The sequence below is a fragment of the Pempheris klunzingeri genome, chromosome 2 (genome assembly GCF_042242105.1).
Source record: "Pempheris klunzingeri isolate RE-2024b chromosome 2, fPemKlu1.hap1, whole genome shotgun sequence".
Lineage (NCBI taxonomy): Eukaryota > Metazoa > Chordata > Actinopteri > Acropomatiformes > Pempheridae > Pempheris > Pempheris klunzingeri.
The window spans coordinates 11,445,884-11,464,093 of NC_092013.1; the positions used below are offsets into that span (position 1 = coordinate 11,445,884).

The following is an 18,210-nucleotide window of genomic DNA, read 5'->3' on the forward strand; positions in this document are numbered from 1 at the left end:
ACTAGACAGCGTGTTGTGGATCTCTTTTACCATCGGATTATAAAAGATGACAACCACACCAGCCCTCCACTATGACCTGGAACGACATATTTTAATCAGCAGACACCAGTGATGCTGGCACGTCTGGAGGTCTGACCCGCACAAACGCTGTTACCCGCTGCCTCTAATGTCACCTAGCCGGCAGTCAGCTAGCATGCGGAGCAGCAGCTGTCCACGTACCTGTCAGTGACGGAGGACAGGTGCAGACCACAGAGCAGATAATGCTAGCATGCTAGTTAACGGTTAGCCCACCAATATCACCTAGTTAGAGCCCAGACAAAGGCATCACCGTAGCAACGTCTGTTAACGTTACAGGGCTACCGTCAACCAGCGTTACATCGACGACACTTGATGGGGAAATATCTGAGTTTGCGCTTCGGTCCACTTGGCATTAGCTGTGTGCTTACCTTCTGTGAGCACGTTACCAGACCCACAAAATCTTAACCATGAAGAAAACCAATCACTTATCGATTTTTGACGGAGGGACGGGAGGGTGAAGCTAGCGGCGGTTCAGTAGCCACTTCCGCCTGTGCGCCTTCAAAATAAAAGCGGTTGTGGTTTCGACTCTGTTTTAAGTGCGTTTTACATCATTTTTATCGATTATTTCCCGTTTTCTCAATTTAATGCGGGATTAGTGTCATAGGCAGGTCGTATATTGGTGACGATTTTGGTATTTAGAAGCCATGCCCATTGCGCGATTTAAAAAACAAATGTGCAAGCAACGTGGTGGCTATCAGAGTTCCTGTTAGGTGAAGTCCATCTTACACATCAAACTCGCCATTATAGCCTGCTTCAGCGTCTCAGCTGAGCAAAACCATCACTAACCAAGATAAAACTACAACATCAGCTGCGTGACAAGAAGTCATTTGGCATTAATGAATCCTGTTTTAAATCATACTGTGTATAAAACCTCACTGGCACACTGAGGTCTCACTGTTTCCACGTATGATATGAACGGTCATTATTGAGCACCAGTTTTTGCATCTTGCAGATTCATTTAAAATCCTTTGAATTTCTGAGATGTCATTCCCCTTGAGCGTTTAAGAGGTTAAAATATGTCTTTCCTTCTTCAAGTTACATGCTCTCATGGAAACATTTACTGTTGCCATGTCAGAAAAAATCATCCTGAAAATTCAAAATGATAATAAAAGCAAAATTTGGTTGGCAGAGCACAGTTTAAGTTTTATTCCAGCCATATATGTAAAACCATCTTAAATACAACAATAGTTTTTGTCAGTACAGTGTTTTTTTCTGCGTGATGGGAACTGTTCACTGAGTGTTCACAAAGAATGAGAGGAATTTTTTCTTTGATTCGTTGGAGAGGATCTCCACAGTCTTAGGCGGGTTATACCACATTAGATATGACCAACTGTATGAAAATAGTCTGGAATGTAGTTTACCAACAAGCATCGCAAAATTACAATATACAGGCAAGAGAAGAATTAACTGTAGCGCCACCCAACATCAAGACAATGTCTGAAGTGAAGTCAATGAAAACTAAAAATTTAAATATCATCATGTTGTTTAACAGGAGGTAGGATAGAAGTACTACACTGAGATGAGAAGTTGATGTGTTATTGGATAATAGGATATTCATATACAAGGCCAAATTGGAAATTGTACTCAAAGAGGTCTCTGAAACAAGGTTGATGTGTTCTGATGATCCTAATGTATTGTTATAAACCTTGAAATTCAATGTATCGATGTATGAGACAACAGCTTAAGATCACTGGCAGAAGCCTAAAGAGAATATTTCTAAATTGTCTCTGGACTGGACGGGAAGTCTCCTCCCAGTAAAATTAACATTTCAGTGCATGGAGGTGTGTTGGCATGTGTCTGCCATTATGAACAGGATGAAGAATTCATAGACGAAAGCATCTAAATGATGTTATGGGGGTTGAGGACTTGTTTGTGTTCGAGAATATTTATGGTTTGTTTCATCGTATGTCCTTTTACGTTGTATGTCTTCACATGTCTATGATCCATGCTTGATTGAATCTGTGTTTTATTATTTAGTTTTTCCTTGTTTCTTTTCCTTTTGTGAACAGTTGCACAAGTATAGTTGGATTTAAGGATTCAAGGATCTTTATTGTCATACCAGCTCACATTTCATGCATGAAATGAAGTACTGGGGTGCTGGTTATAAGTCAAAGAGAATAAATGTTAATGACGGAAGAAATAAATCAAATCAAATCATTTAAAAACCTAATTGACTCCAGAAGATAGCAGTAATGCACTGAAGACACTAACTGCAGCAAATTCATTGGTAAACCCTCAAAGAAGAAGCAGAAGAAGAGATAGCATTGACGAAGATAATGTCTAATAACCATAGATTTGTGAGACGTGAGATTTTTACATGTTGTTGCTTCATTGTGCATGTTATTCATGATTGTGTACCACTAACCCTAAACTTTACCCTGACCCTAACCATAAAACACCCCTAAACCTAACCATAACCACAAGCCTAACTTTAACCACTGACACAGATCTAGTGAGAGTTTTGAAGATCTAGACTGAACGGACAGAGGAACATATAGGCATTCTAGGTCATGAGAGAGTGGATAAACCATAGGCTCTCTCTGGATGGTAACCCTAGATTTGTGAAATGCCTGTGAGATTTGGGTTAGGGATCACAGTTAGGCTCAGGGTTATGGTTATGGTTTGGTGTTTGGATAGGTTATAGGGTTAGGGTTAGCGATACAAACCAACAAACAATAACACAATGAAGAGAAAACTTGTAGAAATCTTTGAAGATTCACAAATCTATGATCACCATCTAGACATGGCCCTAACCATACATGTATTACATCCATAGGACAAACTGGCCAAACAAGCAGTTAAAAAGAGAAAACATGGACACCAGAAAGAAACGTTCAAAATCAGAGGGAAAAGGGCATAGTACAACAACAAGGGGACAAGGGGAAGACATTAACATTCATTTCAAAACGTAGTGGGTAGTGTGAGAAATAGGGGAGGAAATAGAAAGGAGGAAGAAGTAATGACCGGATTAGGAATAGGACAGTAATCTAAATGTGACTCACATCTCAGAGAAACCGGTCTTAGTGAATGCTGTCAAGTACCAGAAACACTAGAACATGTAATTCGTAGCTGCAGGAGAGAAGTTACACGATGGAGGCATGGAAGGATTGCTGAATGGGCCTACAGGGCACAGGCCCGGGGGCCCAAAGGGCCAGGAAGCCCCGGGGCCAGAGCCTCTGTTTGAAGTGACTGTAGAGATGCGAAACAACACAAAGAAATGCAAAATAACCTAAAACACATACAAAACAACAAAAAAGACACGCAACACTGATGAAAGATGGTGAAGAAGCCGAAATAATATGACAATCCAGACACTATAGGAGTGAAGTAACTCCAGCAGATGGCAGTAATGCTACACCAAGCTGCCGGTAAATAAGGAGACGAAGAAGAGAGAGAGAGCTCGGAGCAGGAAGTGTTTGTCCATCGGTCCCATGCTTGTGTTCCTGTTCACTCGTTCATTCATTATCAAAACGACACCTTTAGCTACATATTGTAGCTTGACGGGGACATCACTGTGGCTTTAGGATACGATAAATTATCATATTTCCCAAGCAAACACAATAACTCTGCTAGCAAAAGGTGACGCTAGCTAATTTAGCCAACGTGGAAATCGCGCTAAAGTTAGCTGGAAACTCACAGCTTTGGTGCTTAGCCCAGGAGCGTTAGCTGAATGAAAAGTGCAGTGGATACTAGTATGATCAAGGAAAACCGATGGAGTATACCCCCCAATGCTCCAGCATGCATGGAGAAGCACCTGTGCGCGGCGCAGTACAGAGCAGGTAGGTAACAAGGAGAGCTAGCTGAAGGTTAAGCAGGTAAACACGTGGTGCAGCTAGTTGGCTACGATCTGTCTGTTTACATCTGTACTGATGTGCAAGGCTCCTCTGGTAATTTGGCGAGTATACAGTCCGACAAAATGTGGTATTAACAACATTTTTGTTTAGAAAAGCTGTGCAGAGCAGCAGCCTAGCGAGGTTTGTTGCAGATGTTGAATTGATGGTGGTTAGATGTTGTTGGTTGGATAATAAGCAAACATGTCAAACAAATGGCATCTTGCAGTTTAAATATGAGCTATTTTGTGAATTGGATGCAAGTCGAATTGAGTGGCTCGTTTAATGTTATCTGTCAAGGCAGCATTAAGATATAGGTACATTTTAATTATTTTTTTTAATGTTTTTTTCCTCAATGGCTCCCTTCACAGATGACACTCTGTTGCTCGGTGCCTCCAGCCTCTCTGGCAGGACCTGGCAGGGATCTGTTTGGATCTACAGTGACCCTACGCAGGCCCCCAATGAGGGACTCTGCAAAGCTGGTGTGCAGACTGAGGCTGGAATCACAGATGTCAAATGGATATCAGAAAAGGGTGTTGTTGTTGCATCAGACTCGGGTAAGAAGCAGATTCAAAGCCATTATGAATCAAGCACTGGTCTTGAGACTAGAATGATGAAGTGGATTGTGTTTGACTGGATCCTGTGCAGGTGCCTTGGAGCTCTGGGAACTGGCAGAGGATGAGCGCCTGCTGGTGAATCGCTTCACCAAGCATGATCACGACCACATTATGACCACAGTGAGCCCAGTTAGTGGAGCCAGCAGTGCTGTCACTGGCAGCATGGACTGTCGGTAAGGACCCATTTTATGCAGATGCACACAGTTGCATGAAGTGTCACTGCAGAGCAGAAGCATGTCGACTGTTTGCTTTAAACATTCAGGACGTTCTTATCACAATGCATCTTTTTCTCATTCTTCACCACAGAATTAAAGTCTGGGATCTCAGTCAGGAGACGGCTGTCACTACCTACAGTGGTAAGGGAACATCTCAAAACTGATTTAGGTAGTAGTAACGGGAAATGTGTATAGAAAAGGCTGTGGGTGTTTGCAGGGCATTTACATTTATGCCATTCATTACAAAGGTGCAGCTAATTGAAATGGGGCAAACAGTTTTTGACTGTGCTTGGGCTGTGCTGTGTTTCTTTACTTTTGTTTAACTTTGTGTTGAAAGCTTATTAGAAGTTATGGACATTCCCAGTATGAAAATTAGTAAAATAAACACGTTATGATATGAAGTATTGGACTGAAGACCGTTTCTTTACCTTACCTTACTTGGTGACTATAAATCATATTCAACTAAAGTTTAAATGCATGAGCAGATTTGAATGAAATTTGGTTTGTTTTAGCTCTGCCATGGATCGAGGAACGCATGTATCTCTTGGTGCAGGTGTAGAAATTATGACATACTTTGAAAATGTTCATTTTTTCATAAATTAACTTACATTAAGAAAATCTTTTTACAAAGTGATTGCATAAAATATATTATGATGATAAAAAAGAAATGAAGATTTTAATTTTAAAGATAGATTTATAAAAAAAAGCCCAGAGCTGATCATGTCTCTTAACTTTTCTCTTCCTCCAGTTCACACAGAGCCAGTTAACTGTGTCGCCTGCAGTCCTTCAGACGAATCTCTCTTTGTTTCCTGTGGTCAAGTAAGAGACTGATCAACATCTTACATATACATTGTTGTGGCACCATTAATGTGCATATTAACAAGGATCAACTGATTTCCTTTTTGGGTTTTAATACAATAAATGTTGCAAATGTATCAACAGGTAGTTCAGCAAATGTAAAAGTGTTTGTTGTTATCATCCATTCCTCAGGATGGTCGTGTGCTGATGTGGGACAGAAGGAAGCCGAACAAGCCAGCCTCAAGAATAGGTGAGTAGCATGTTCCAGCTTAAACAGCCAGGTTCAGACATTTATGCCAGGGTGCTGACATTACTGGAATTAATTTGAAGTGTCGAAGCAGCTACCTAGAGATTATTTGTTATCTAACAAGCCTTGATCTTGTGACTGTTGATCCCAGAATAGTCTTTCTGGGTTATTTAATGGACATGTTTTGTCAAGACATAACTTAGTTCAGTTTATCAGGTACACCAAAGCTAAGACTAATGCGGGGTGATGCAATCTAGCATCTAATTTTATACTGGCGGGTATTTTTATTATTTTGTCTTCCCCATTTATAACAGTGGGGGTAGGCTATGTAACAGAAACACCCCTCTGTATAATGCAATACAGTTCAATAGCACCACAGACTACATCCTCCATATTGACCATACAGTTGAATCTACACCTCTCTAAAACAGTTCCAGTATAAACTGAACATTAAAACCTTCATGAAGTTATTGCAGGACTGTGGTATTGTACTGTATTTGTTTTAGCTAGGTGTGTCTAATAAACTGGAAACTGAGTGTAATCTTTAGTATGCATATTTGATTGCTGCCTTTGTTTTTGTCTCAGATTTAGAGTCCCCCAGCTGCTCCCCTACAACTGTAGCTTGGCACCCCCACCACAGAAGCACCATTGCTATTGGTACGGCCCAGCAGCAGATAATTGATTGACAGAGATATTAAACTGGCACTACATGCGTTTTTGATCATGCTCATTGTTTCTCAGGTGATGAGCTGGGCAGAGTGACTGTGAAGGACTTCCTGGGAACAGAGCCCACCCGGGTGGAGAACGTCCACACCCGCAGAGTTAACGGGCTAGCCTTCTCTACACATAGGTGAGCATAAATCCTAGAATGGTATTATCAGCTCTTACATTGCTCCTCTACAAAATTTGAACACTTTTCCCCCCCCCCATTCCAGTGCCTCTTTGCTTGCCTCCATAAGTGATGACTGTTCCCTCGCTGTTTTGGACTCTGAGATGCGAGAAATGTGAGTCTTTGCACTTCATACTAAAACACCCGGTCAATTTCCTGAACCATTTAATAAAATAAAAGAATAATAAATAAATAAATGAAAATAAATAAATAAAATTAAATAAAAAAATAAACGTATCATATATTCTTCTTCTGTAGACTTAGAGATCGACGACACCAGGACTTTGTCAAAGGTGTGTGCTGGCTCCACGGTGGCTCCAACACTGTCACAACCATAGGATGGGATCACCTTGTGCTTCACCACACGGTGGGTCCGACTGCTGGAGCCCTCAACTGCTCCTCTTAGACCCAACAGATGCCCACACACCTTGGAAGAGCATGGTTTAAAATACCTACTGCCCCCCCCCATTTTTGAGGGGTGTCCAAGCGTATTTGAAATGCTAAACATGTCAGTCAGGAAATATGGATGTAAGTGTTTGTCATTTAGTACCCCAGATATGTGCACAATATTTGGACTTTAGCTCTCACTGTCCTGGCCTTGGTTCATTACCACACCACTCTACCATACAGTCTCTCTCTATCCACCTCTTTCTTACTGTAAAGCATTTCCACATGTAATTACACTTGAGGCAACCTGTTTGCAATGCATAATTTTACATTAAAAATAACTTGAAAGCAAGAGCATTTCTTTGTCTTTCCTGGACTCAACCTTGTGCTACAACTGCAAAGACTAAGAATAAACTGTAGTCTGAAAGCACCGGGGATGAGAGGATGTGGACATTGTGTTCATGAGGGTTAATGCTAAGGTTATATATGATAAACCATTGACCAAAACAGTGTGACTGAGCCAGACCCCATTTGCCCACTGCAGGATAGTGTGTTAGGTGTTCATGTGTGACAAGCATGGGCTGTCGGCTCAGAAGTTAATGAGATTACATGTGTGATTTTCTCAGTGGCAGGTATGGTGTCATTGCTAATCTGCATGACGTTGTAGATGCCATTTAATCATTTTTACTTGGCACCAGCACAACCTGTTCTGGACAATATGATACACTTTGCTAAACGAAAATTGATGTGCCTGAATTCCACTGTGAAGATTCAAAGCACTGAAACAACAGAACACCAGCAATCAGGCCACAATAATGGATTGTTTGTTCATCATCTGTTAGTCAACTTAAAACAGTTTTGGTAAATTCTAATTACCAGTATCATCAAATGATGATAATAATACTGAAACTGGGGCTGAAACTCTTCTTGAATACTGTAAGAGCATGTCAAATAAAAGATATCAATGTTATTTGAGATTTTACAGATTAAAGTCTTTGGTGCTTCACTATTCTTTTTCTTAATTTATTATATAAACTAGAGTACAACTTTGTCATGCCATTTTAAATTCTGTTTCATATGCACACCTGAAAATACCATTTAGGTGTACTATCCAAAGCGCTTAAAACTGCACAAAAAAAACTCGAGGACATTTATTAAATTGTGAAATTACTGCTTGGATTTATTTTCGGGAGTTTTAGGGAGTTGTTGGACAACATTTAGTGTAGATAAACATCTGTTTAAAAAACGTTATAATCAATGTTTTAAATATTTTGATTATACAACCATGGCATGTACACAAAACTACATCTTACAATGTCTAAGTTCTTTTTTTAATCTTATACAAACTGATATATACAACATAACGTGTAAATCCTTTCCTAGAACAATAAATATGAGAAACAATCCTATTGAGGGATGAACACACTCTGGCACTTGTTTGAATTAACTTTGTTCCAATGGACCCTCCATAATGTACATGTAACAGCAACAGAGCATTTTAGTGATGGGACATGAAATTACAGCATGAACCATAACAATTACATTGTACATTATTATTGTATTTTACATTCAAGATTAGAAATAAGTTTGTTAAAGACTTCACACTCAACAAATGACTGAATAATGTCGATTCTTTTTCACTCAGCATACACTTTACAGCTGTGGATAACTTAAGGGTAAGACATTTTATTTAAAAAAATAAAATGACAATTATCTTAATATTACCCATGTGGCACTGAGACTGATTAAAAGCTTTAGTTAAAAGGGCAAGATAGGCAACATAAACCTCTACACACAACAGCAGCAGCAAAAGAAACCAACAAATATAAAAACAGAAAACACTATTTGACAGTGGTAGTTTGTTCGCCACAGATTAAGCATTACATTCAGACTTTCTCCTTCAGAGCTGGGCAGAACGTTGTTATTCGTAACATATTTGCCAGCCACATTTCTGTAACTCATCTGCTCAAAGTGCTTTTTCCCCCAATTGTACAAATTCATTCTGATGCAAAAATCACATTATCCAATCACATGCAATGTGTGCCAAGCAGAAGAACACCCCTCTCATTTACACATCTAACTAGGAATCCCCTTTACTAACTAGAGTAATAGGCTGTTTGGTTCCAGGCCGAACTGTGAAGGTCATACCATGCTGATGTTTTGACTGCAGCCCATTGCTGAAAACAAGAACAGATTGATGACTATAAGTGGGAACTGAACACAAATGCTGAGCTTATTGACTCAAAAATTGAAAGTGTCATATTTGAGCAGTGGAAGTCTTACCTGGAGGGAACTTTGTTTGAGAAACTCTCCTGGTATTTTTTGATCACTTTACCCTCCAGCTCCCGCATGTCCAGGGTAGCTGCTTTGTTGACCACAGGATAATTCTTGCTCTGTGGTGTGGTTCTTGGGACAACAGGAACCTTATTGTCCTCGTCAGACAAGGGGCCACCCCAGTCATCAGAGCTGGACTGTGCCTCGTTCACTGGGGCCATTTTGTGGTCCATTTCCAACATCTTCTTTTGTAAGATGCTCAGGAGTGTGGCCTGACTGGGCGAAAGGGTGGATGGTGGCTGAGAAATGGCCACCGTGGGTTTTGTCTGGACTTGCAGCTTTGGTTTGACATCAATGTTGAGAGGTGGTAGTTTGGGAGCTGCTGGGGGTTTAGGTTTTGGAGGAGGAGGAGGAGGAGGAGGAGGAGATGGAGTTTGAGGCGGAGGGAGAGGGCTTGAGGTAGGTGTAGGGGCCTTTTTCATAGGAGGGTCAGGTGGAGGGTTGGAAGGAGGGGGTCCCATAAGCTCTTCTAAATCATCAAACTCTGGCGGTGGAGGGAGTAATGGCATATTTAACTCCTCTTTATTATCCTCATGCTGTGCGGATTGAGAGTTGGTGGGACTTTGTGCCAACAAGGTGGTCATACTTGGGGATGAAGCCGTCCAACTGAGAGCTGGACTGTTAGATGACATCTGGTCCTTGACCAGTGTAGGACTGCTGGATTTTTCTGTGATCTGAATTGTTTGTTCCACCGGACTAACAGACATTGGACTATCCTGTGTTGTATCTTGAGATGTTAGAGAAGAGGATGAGCTGGACCTTGGGGTGACGACAAAGGAATTGGGACTCGTGTCACTTGGTTGAATGCTGGCACAAGGCTGCTCAGTCTTCTTGGCACTGTTTTCCCGAGACAGAGAGTGAGTCGATCTGTGTTTCTCTCTTTGTTTGGCCGCCATTAAAAGAGCCAGTGGGGAAGCTACAGGTCCCTCTCGTGCCTTGTTGGTTTCACTACTCTTCAGGGTGCGCAGTTTATGATCTAATATTGGACTGAATTTGTGACTTTGACTTGGAGATCCTTCTTGTTTGTCTTTGCTAGACTCTGAATTCACCTCAGTACTGTTGTCTTTCTGAAGCTGTGGCGATGTCTGATGTGGTATTCCGAGAGGTTTGCCTATTTCTGGGGGTCCTGAAACTGTCCCTGTTTTAGCCTCCTTGTTTGACTCAGGCAGAAGTGATTGAGGGGGCTGAGTAATTTGCAAGCTGTCTTTCAGCTCCTGTACATCTTTGGAGACTGGTTTAGATGGTGTAGCCACTTTAGGGGCTTTCCCATCCACCTGGACAAGCACTGGGACAGATGTGACAGAGCCAGAGTCTTCTAGGAGTAGCATCTGCTTGGGTCTTGTGTCATGATTGTCATACCCGCTAAGAATTGAGGTCTGAGGAACACTGTACAGTTTTGCTGTGTTTTGGGGATTAAAGGTGGACAGTGTGGGTGTCTGCACAGAGGAAGGTGGTACAGGAGTCTGTGGTGGGGAGTCTAAATTGGACATAGAGGACAGTCTAATGGGTTTGGGAGGTGGTGCCTTGTAAGTTTTGTGTTGCCTTTCAGCAGGAGGCTGTGGTGGGGCAAATTTTGGATGTTCAGGAACATTGTCAGGTGGTGGACAAGAAATGGGTATGGATGATGTAGAGCCACTTGAGCTAGTAGATGGAGGCTTTGGCGGAGCCCTTGGTGGTGGTTTTAAGAAGGTTACGTCTTCCTCCTCCATGGAGGGTGCAAGTGAAGGAAGTTTTGGAGCGGTCATGGATGGAGGCTGAAGGACCGCCAGGTCTGGACTGTTCAGGTCACCCATGAAGTCTGGTGGAGGAGGGATAAAAGTCTCTGGTGGAGGTGGAGGTGGAGGTGCCATAGATGGAGGAGGAGGAACAAATATTTCCCCCTCCACAAGGTCAGGCACAGATATAACAGACCCATTGAGCAACTGATTTCCACCAACTATGGAATAAAAGAAGAGACAGAATAAGTAAAATTCAGTCCTGTTATTCACTGTGGAGCAGGAACACCTATAATATTTAACATGTGTTGCTGTCCTATGTTTCAAATATTTACATATTGTAGAGGTATTCAGAACTATGTGAGAAATGTTAAGTATGTCAGTAAGTTAAAGAAAGTACAATAAAATTTCTAGATTGATTCTGGATATGATCAGGTGCTTCCATCCTACATTAACAAAGTCACATTTACTAAAAAGCAGATATCTTAAAAAGAATAACATAAAAAGTAAAGAATCAACACATGCATGCTGAAATGAAATCTAGAGTTCAAAGCCTGATAAACAAGTACTGATAATCTTACATAGATTTTGAAATGAATGATATCCACTTCTTTCTAAAAATACAAACACTCCCCTTCAGTAAATATGCTTGCCATCTGGTATGGCTGTTTGGACACATTCAAGAGGGCTATTGAGCAATTGCCTGGACAAACATTTACCTGCCCTGCATTTTCAACCCTTTATGCAGACATTCTGATTTCTGTGATCCATCTCTTGAGTCGTAAAGGCACCACAAATGATCTGGGTTCTTCAGAGTGTAAATAATGGAATTGTAAGTTAAATTTAAAAGTGCACATTTGAGGTAGGTAGACACTCACTTGAACCGTTGGTCTTTGGACCATTGACAGTGGGGAGGACGGGGACTTTTGGTGTTGGGACGGCATATCCTTGAAAACTGTCAAAACTTGGAGACTGTGGGGAAAAAAACATCATACTGTTTATATTTCAACATCTGAGACACAAGAAACAAAGCAAGGTTCAAGAACATCGGCAAACATGAGATTAACCCTACATCCTGTTCTAGAGGAGCTGAAAAGGTTTTTTTGTTTTCTTTTTTTTTTTACTGGTAAGTATTCACTCTCGGAGTGAACTAACCAGTTCTCCACTAATGCAGCTCTCAGTGTTCCTCAACAACAAAATGTCAAACAATTAAAATGTCCAATACTTGTTCCTTTATAACCATCATTCGGTTGAAAGTTGCTGCCAAATAATCAGGTCTTGGTATTATGATGAATGTATGGTAGTTCACAAATTTTAAGTTTATTCGCAAATAATTTTCATTGGAAAAAAAGAACTGCAGTGAATATAACATATTGTGTTCTGACAGAAAATAAAACTCATCCTTTTATGACAATTAACAATTCTGTAACATTCATGAATTTGTGATGTCTACCACCAAATAGTGCTTTTTTTTTGGGCTATTTCATACATTTTTCCATGACTTAACTATAGGTGGAGGTTTCTAAAGGATTAAGTTTGTACACCACACTTTCACATACCTCATTTATGAGGAACACTTGGTGAATCAGAGGATACACCTATTTATTCTTCACATTGTCTAGTGTCAAAACTGGGCCTGGCTGAGAAAATCACAGGCTGTCTCGTGTGCGTGTGTGTGAGATTTGCTGTTCTCTTCACGGCCCAAACGCCACCAAAAATAAACACAGACTGTGTTGACGCAATACAAGTCTATGAGAGTTAATCATGTATATGTCCTTTGAAAGGGCAAAAAAAAAATCATTGTGGCAACACAAAACATATTTTTACTGCCACACCTCTTTGCATTATTATGCTGCAGGCTCTTTAAGTAATTCGCTAATGCAATTAAGTAAGAAGCTCACACCAGTTCCACTTCAAAAAGTCTTCAGAAAGCTAGTAATGAATTAGGATCTAACAGTTACTGGGATACTGTTTTTCAGCCCTTAAAATGCTGGTTTGTGTACATGTAATACAGATTATCAAATTATCAAATTCCAGACAAACAGATGATGTTCTTATACATACAAAGAATAAAACTGGCCTTATTTACTTTATTCAGCCATTAATCATCATCTAAAACAAAGTCAGACAGATGTCAGTTTCAGACAGCTGTGGCCTTAGAGAGAAAGATATTTGAGATTAAAATAAATATCCTGGTATCACACCTTGCAAGATGCTAATAATCGAAGGACACTTAATATGGCTTCTTGGAAAGGCATGAGCGCTGCACCAGAGACTGAGGGCGTGTCAGTATAGAGGGCGCACGATTTGTTTTCACCAGTTTGATTTCGTGTGTTTGTTCCCTGCACTGTGACTCACTTTCATCTGCTGCAGCAGTCTGAGCTGTCCTGCTCATGTGCTGCTGGGTGTGGCACAGTCAACGCATGCCACAGACACATTCACAGAACACTCCCCAACACTGAGGTGTGTGAACCAGAGCAGAGATGAGCTTTTTATTTATATCTGCACCATGGCAATATAATGGGAGGTCACACAGGCTACTGATGCAGTGCTATGGGTAAAAGTGAGTCTTCACCAACCACTTAAAAATGAAAACTTGCATATTAGAAATAAAACAATATGTTAATATATTGGGATATCTACACAAAAAAGTCCTGTGATCTTTTAAGCCAAGTACCAAAACCAGAATATGAGAATACTCCATTGCATGTAAAATTCTTACATTCGAAATCCAACTTCAGTAAAAGTATCATCAGCAAAATGTACTTTGATTATCCAAAGAAAAAGTGCTTATTACGCTGCAGCCAACAAGAGAGTTATACTGTATGTAATGGACCACAGCTGGACTATTTTTTAATGAAGGCCACAAGTCAAAAAGGTTGGGGATCACTAGTTTAATCTTTAATAATGTACAAGCTGATATGTTTTCTTATTGTGAAATCTAAAAAAGTAGTCAGTATCTGAAGCTTTCAGGTAAATATAATGGGGTAAAAAATACAATATTTCCCTCTGAAATGTAGTGGAGTAGATGTAGCATCAAACATAGGAACAAGTAACTCAAAATTGTACTCCCCCACTAGTGATACATTATCAGCACAATGGCACCAAGTATAGCTGTTAGTATAAGTTTTTTTCAGTATCTAAAATTTTCAGTTTTAAAATTGTATGAATCAGAGGGCACTGAATGTATAAAGCTCTGTACTGTTTCTGAACTTCTGTTGTCTAACAGTATGTTACGTAATGCACCTAATATCATATTGTGAGTTGTGTCATCTTTGGCAGTTACATTGTGAATCATTTCAAGACAAACGTCAGTGTTAACACTCCCACATGAGGACATGTTACACTAATTTGAAGGAAGAGTCACCAAACAGACACAAACACCTCCAAACTACACCAATGCTCAACCAATAAAATTACAAATGACTGACTAGAAAGCACTTTGTATTATGCAGTACCCAACATAGTCCATCTCTCAGATTCATTTAAGCTGACCCACATTCAAACACTCTTTACCAGTCAAACACTAAACTGCCCTTTATCAGACAACGTGCTTGTGCTAGGCTCTTCAGATACGAGGCTAGGGATGAGGTAATCCCTCAATAGCAGGTAAACGACAGGGTGGAGACGTGTCCGGGCACATATCTTATCCAATATCAGAAACGCAGTAATAAATCTGAATATCTGTAGTGTGAAGCTGATTAAGCTTTGCTGGGGTTAGTACTCACAGTGTGATGTTTGACGGTGGGTCTGGCCCGCACACTGGCAGTTCCTGACTCGGGGATTGCTGATGACTCCAGCGACAGCTCCACATTGTCTGAGGAAATAAAAAGCAAACATTTCCATCAGATATTTTTCTATTTAAAGGAACAATAAACACATCATTGCTGACTCACATTATACAGTATCTAAGATCATGCCTAGCTTCTTTCAGGAGAACATTTGTTCATTCTGGTCATTGTTGAGGTAATGAGATACTCTAAGCACCAAAGTGGCCTTTTAGTTGTTGTCAGTCAGCCTAATGATACAAGGTGTGATCCCATGTGCTGTTTTGTTGTTGACAACTTAATAGTCCTGGGCAGCTGAACAGAGGACTGTGATCTTTACTTATACCTCACCATTGTGTTGGAGTGAAAGCGTAGTTATGGTGGCTACTGAGGCTAATCACTACAACACAACTTGTAGAATGAGACACAATAATGTTATTCATATTCCCAAATACAGATAGTTTATCATAAGTGGATCTTGGCTTGGAGTGATATCAGGAGTTAAACATTTCTTGGGATGAATTTAGGTTGAATTAATGGAGTTGTGGATGTTTTCATCCTCTCCAAAACAACTGGCTACACATGTCAGATAAACATCGACATTTTACACATTGTTTTGCACGGCATAGTGATCCTGCATTTTGAAGACAAAGTGAAAAGAGATATTTATATAATTCTTCTAATGCTAAAGGAAAATCTGACAGGCTTGGACACAGGTGAGTTGAATACTGCTTCTGCATACAACTTAAGATGCAAAAGTAGAAACAATTACTGAGCGGGACAGCTGTCAAACCATTCTGCTAAACTATTAGATATTATCGGAGGTCACTGGGAAGTCGTTCGTTGGAAGTCGTACATTCCTTTGCTGTTCATTCTGGCGTCAGTCGTCTTGTTTGTCCAATGAGTGACTGATGAAAGAAACTTGTCACTGAGTCTTCATGTTCTGTCAGCCTTCTATAACAACACTTTTCACTGGGGAAAGCAAAGTGTTTTTGCTCTACTCACTAAGTATCACGCTGTCCCTATGATGTCCATGCACTTTAGATCAAAGATATGTCATCAGTACAAAAAAAAACTGAGGGATTAACTCAACATGAACAACTCCAGAAAGAATTACATGTTGGTGTTAAACCAGTCCAACCAAATAATTGGTTTCCCTGTTGTGCCCGATTTAAATAGACAAATCTCTCATGTTGCGACTTTGCATAGCTCGTGTTTCCTGCTCTCGAAAATCAAATAGAACTAATGTCACGTAGAGCTGAGCAGTTCACATCAGCATGAGAGAGTAGAAACTGTCTGGGATTTGTGTTACCCTAATATCATGGTGCAGCTCTGGAGCTTTATTTAAGGCAGCTTTACATCTAAGCCATATAACTGTATTATTTAACTTTTTAACGTTTTTGTGATTGGATGCTTCACACTTTGCTCTTGTAGTTTGGCCAGAAGAATCTCATGGTCCTCAGTAGTGGTAATAGTATGTATTATACTATTGTCTTATAGCGATGATAATTCTTCAGTTTGTTGTATAGCTGACTCATATTAACATAAAACTACAGTAAAACTGTGTCCAAATAGGCCGCAACCATAACAAATCTACTTAAAGCAGCTGTGGCAGCTTCAAGTATTCATTTACAACAATTTTCCCACTTGGCTGGAGTTTCTGGAGATGTCTGTCAGCTGCAGATAAACCACAATCCATTATTTCCTTAAAGCTCTGTGAAGCCAACACAACACTACACCTGAGGTGAGCACAATTAGTGGAGGACAGAGGACGGATCAGTGGCTATGGAGCCAGATAGGCAAGGTCACCCAGATTTACCAAGAAGGGGACATTTACATGTGGGAACAGGTTTTTCATGGATGAATCACATTCCTCTCATGACACCCAGCTGCTGTCATTACAGCCACTAAAACTGAGATTTCCCTCATCATTTTACTATAACATAAACTGTACAATAATTCTCACCCCACTTCACTTCACCCTGTTGTTGTTGTCTCTGTAATTACTATTATTTTTTTTTACTATTTTTTTGTGTACATAGGTCTTTACCACTGTATATATTATATTATATTCTGCTATTTAATTTTTCTAATTCTTAACTGTGTGCTTTTATTTTTTTTGTCTGTCCCTTTGAGCTGCTGTAACAGCAAAGTTTCCCCACTGAGGGATCAATAAATAAATAAATATCTTATATCTTATATCAGCTGTTATGAAGTCTACATACTGGGCTTTAACACTTCAGTCCATGTCAACACCTGGTACAAAGGTCGTGTTATTCTTCAGCAAATAAGAAAAACTTCTTCTCCTCACGGGCCCTGTGAGCAGCCTACTCACCCATGTCCTTGATTTTGATATTGGTGTCGAAAAGAGACTGGTTCTTCCGCCCCCAAAAATTCAACGCACCCCTCTTCATGATTATTGATTAATGTGTAGCTGCGACTGATCGGCTAAAGCGGGATTATTGTCGCATTGTGATCGGCAGGTAAATCCGAGGTAAAGCAGCGCCAGGTGAGCTCCTCTCCGCTGTGGCGACAGGTGCACCGCCGCGCACCAGGTAAATCTGACTCCACTGAAGTGCTGCAAACTTTTCGGGACAGGCCGAGAAAATGGAGCTAACCCCGCCTACCTCCCCCCTCCACTGTGCCTCCCTTTTTTTTTTTTTTCATACACTCCCAACAGGTGAGGCCTCGGCTCTCCTTTTCAGTCACATTCCAGCAAAAATCACACGTGAATGAGTTGCTCTCGGTGTAAATTTGCTTTTTTAACGCCCACTGTCCTCCACTGCTCAGGCTGAATGGATGAAAAGAGTCTGTGATCGTGGACACTTCAGGGCACTGTGGTCGAGGGCTGACTGACTGTGACTGTGGTTTCACTTGGAGGAAACCACCAGACCTATTTGGTTAACATCCATCATAAATACATTCTGCTGTCACCACGAAATAAGGATAGGACAGGAAATAAACAGGCTGTTGTGCTTTTATGGTAATACATGTGTAATAAAACACTCATTCTAATCATAAGTAAGTAAACCTTATTTTGCTTATATGTACTTGTATACTTTATTATACTCTTCTAATCTTTCAATAACATAATTACAAGATTATCTGGACTATAACTGGACGGTAACTAGAAATATATTCACTCAAGTTCTGTTGCCTACTTAAATACAACTTAAATGTACTTGGAGGGAAGACACTCCGGGTAAATAAGGTAAAAAAAACAAACAAAAACCTTCTTACCCAGTTTATTACTTACATCAAGACAACACTTTTTTGAATTTCAGGATTTCTGAAATGCAGTGTTTAAAAAAACGCAAATGATGCATTGTCGAA

General features: G+C 40.3%; 2 protein-coding genes across 2 annotated transcripts; one reads left to right on the top strand and one right to left on the bottom strand.

Annotated features, from left to right (window-relative positions):
- Positions 1-3,498: 3,498 nt before the first annotated feature.
- wdr77 (WD repeat domain 77) lies at positions 3,499-7,411 on the top strand. The gene is made up of 10 exons (XM_070846179.1): positions 3,499-3,857; positions 4,280-4,465; positions 4,557-4,698; positions 4,832-4,881; positions 5,489-5,559; positions 5,731-5,788; positions 6,371-6,442; positions 6,527-6,635; positions 6,721-6,789; positions 6,933-7,411. Exons 1-10 carry the CDS (start codon positions 3,749-3,751, stop codon positions 7,078-7,080), a joined length of 1,014 nt encoding a protein of 337 aa, XP_070702280.1. The 5' UTR covers positions 3,499-3,748; the 3' UTR covers positions 7,081-7,411.
- A 1,385-nt stretch (positions 7,412-8,796) lies between these two features.
- Positions 8,797-17,359, bottom strand: LOC139215284 (uncharacterized protein C6orf132 homolog). The gene is made up of 5 exons (XM_070846203.1): positions 17,213-17,359; positions 14,839-14,927; positions 11,989-12,082; positions 9,345-11,331; positions 8,797-9,238 (listed from the first exon to the last, which is right to left on the bottom strand). The coding sequence occupies exons 1-5, from the start codon at positions 17,289-17,291 to the stop codon at positions 9,142-9,144; spliced, it is 2,346 nt and encodes a 781-aa protein (XP_070702304.1). The 5' UTR covers positions 17,292-17,359; the 3' UTR covers positions 8,797-9,141.
- Positions 17,360-18,210: the final 851 nt, after the last annotated feature.